This window comes from Pteropus alecto, unplaced genomic scaffold (assembly GCF_000325575.1).
Source record: "Pteropus alecto unplaced genomic scaffold, ASM32557v1 scaffold110, whole genome shotgun sequence".
NCBI classification, from domain to species: Eukaryota; Metazoa; Chordata; class Mammalia; order Chiroptera; family Pteropodidae; genus Pteropus; species Pteropus alecto.
In genome coordinates, this window is record NW_006431920.1 from 1,423,074 (window position 1) to 1,425,498 (window position 2,425).

General features: G+C 62.5%; 1 protein-coding gene across 1 annotated transcript in view; it reads right to left on the reverse strand.

The window, feature by feature from the left end:
• Positions 1–397: 397 nt before the first annotated feature.
• The window catches only part of B3GNT7 (UDP-GlcNAc:betaGal beta-1,3-N-acetylglucosaminyltransferase 7), a 5,919-nt gene continuing 3,891 nt past the window's right edge, over positions 398–2,425 (reverse strand). Inside the window, 1 exon segment of the mRNA XM_025043188.1 lies at positions 398–2,425. This exon segment is cut by the window's right edge and continues 50 nt beyond it. Coding sequence (XP_024898956.1) covers positions 1,641–2,425 — 785 coding nt within the window. The 3' untranslated portion in view covers positions 398–1,640.

A 2,425-nucleotide genomic window follows, 5' to 3' on the forward strand; every position in this document is an offset into this window, starting at 1 on the left:
TGTCAGTGCTTGTCAGCCTTATCACGGCTTCCAAGTTGACCGAAGGGACATCAGGAAGCCCACCAGTCCCTGCATGCCCCCACCCGACCCCGCTCCCTTAGCATCAGCCTCGGCATCACCTCCAGCCTTGCTCTCTGAGGGAATGCGCTGTCAGCTTGCAGCTCTCCGGCCGCCCCCTCCCTTACCCCAGTCCAGGGAACACCCTTCTTGACTCTGGCCCTGGTGGCCTCTGCCTTAATCCTGGCACTCACTTCCCTGTAAGGCCCTTCAAGGGGTCCTTGTGTACCCACCGGCCAAGAACAAGGATCAAGCTGTGTCTTCGGAGATCGCCAGCAACCTTGGCCCCAGACAGGCCCTGATGGAAACGGCAACAAGAAGTTTCACACCAGAAAAAAAAACTGGTTCTAATTTTATTGAGAAAATAGAGTCAATTCTTCAATCTTTTCCCAGGCGACTCCACCCTGCAACAGAAGGTGGCATCTTTCTGCATCCACCCCTAAGGGCCGTAAAACTGGGCAGGATGGCCCACGAGGGACACTCTGTCCCTTCACTAGGACAGATGTTGGTCTGCTCAGGCCCTGGAGAAGCAGGGCAGGGTTCTGGAGAGGGGCTGCCACGGGCGTGAGGGTGTCCTCGGGGTGGGCGAGAGGGGCCCAGGGAGCTGGTGTCCCGCTGGGAGGAGGGAAGGGACGAACACCGCTCTCTCTTGAGGCCTGGCACCTTCTCCCTCCAAATTCTTCATAAATAAAACTTCACATTAAGAGAGGTATGTCCACTGCCAGGGCCAAACCGGCTGGTTCCTGGCCTGGAAGCCAGGCCTCAGTGGGGCCGCCGCGGGGCCCTGGCTCAGGCTGGTCTGGCAGCGCCGTGACTGCAGGGGTCCGAGCGCTGCTCTCTGGCCCTGCATCGGGGTGAGAGTGGGGGCTGCAGCCATCCAGAGGGTCTGAGGATCACTGAGGTAGTCAGGGCAGCCGGGCTTCCAGACACAGGGGCCGGATGGAGCATCGAAGGACACAGCCGGGACTGAAGCCACCTGGGAGCAGAGGCTGGGCAGCCAACTCCAGGCAGGGCTGGGGCGGGGTGGCGTGCGTGCTGAGCGTCTTCGGAGGCTCTGTCTCCAGGAGACCAGGGACATGGACTGTGAGGGGGCCTGTGAACCTGCACAGGGTTGCACTTCTCCTGAAAGGGTCGCTTGGCCCAGGGGAAGACCGAGGCATTTCATGGGAGAAGAATCTTCCCTGTGAAAAGAGAAGACAGCCACGGAGCCATCCAGGGCGAGGCCCAGCCCCGGTACCTGAGCACGCGCCTCCTTCAGAGGCCACCAGGGCCTCCCGCTCGGGCAGCAGGAGCCAGGCGAAGAGTCCAGGCTAGGAGGGCCGCCAGCGGCCTCGCTCGCCAGATGACCTTCTCCAGCCTGGGCAGTTCCAAACGTTCCTGGGCCTCAGCTCCACTTTCTGGAGACTGTCCACACAGGGAGTCCCCCGTCCTGCTACCTGCACCTCACCACACCCAAGGGCACCTAAGGCCCCAAACCTCCACCTCCTGCAGAGGACCAAAGGCCCCAGCATTGCAATTGCAGCCCCATGACTTCCAGGGTGCAAGAGCACAGGCTCCAGCCCACCCTGGTGGCCCGGCCGGGGTCAGAGCATCTGGAGCTTTCGGGAGCAGGTGAGGTTGCTGTGCACCAGCCCCCACATGGCCAGCAGCTCGGTGGGCAGCAGCTTGTGCACAACCAGCATGGAGCGGAAAAAGCACGGCTCCTTGTTCATGCGGCTGTTGCGGTTCCGCGAGATGCCGAAAGTCTTGAAGCCCGTGTGGGCCGCGGGGTACACGCCCAGCACCTCCAGGCACATGCCCAGGAAGACGTCGTCGATGGGGAAAAGCTCCACGGTGTCACAGGCGTGGTGCAGGCGCCGGGCCAGGCAGCCGGCCATCAGGAAGCCACCGCCGCCGGCGTAGGGGGGGTAGTTGCTCTTGCTGTACAGAGCCCCGGGGATGTAGTACTTGTTGTCCTTGTGGCGGATGGGCTTAGCGTGCTTCAGGACGTCGCCCACGAACAGGTCCTCCTGTGGCCGTCGGTCAGCCAGAAATTCCAGCAGGTTGGTGGGGTTGACGTAGACGTCGTCATCGCCCTTGAAGATGAAGCGGACGTTGGGGCAGTAGATGTCAAACCACTTGAGGAAGTGGATCTCCTTGAGGGTCAGGTTGAAGAAGCTGTCAAGAAAGTCCCACTGCAGGATGTCCCCGTAGAGGCGGTCCTCGTAGGTCAGCAGCTGCTGGTAGTGGGCCTGCTCCTCCTGCTTGGAGGCCGTGCCCAGCAGGAAGAGGGTGCGCACGGCACCGCGGCCGCCGCCCGCCGCCTCCCGCTCCCGGCCCCAGGTCTGGCGGATGGCCTCGCGGCGGTCGTGCTGCGTGATGACCGACT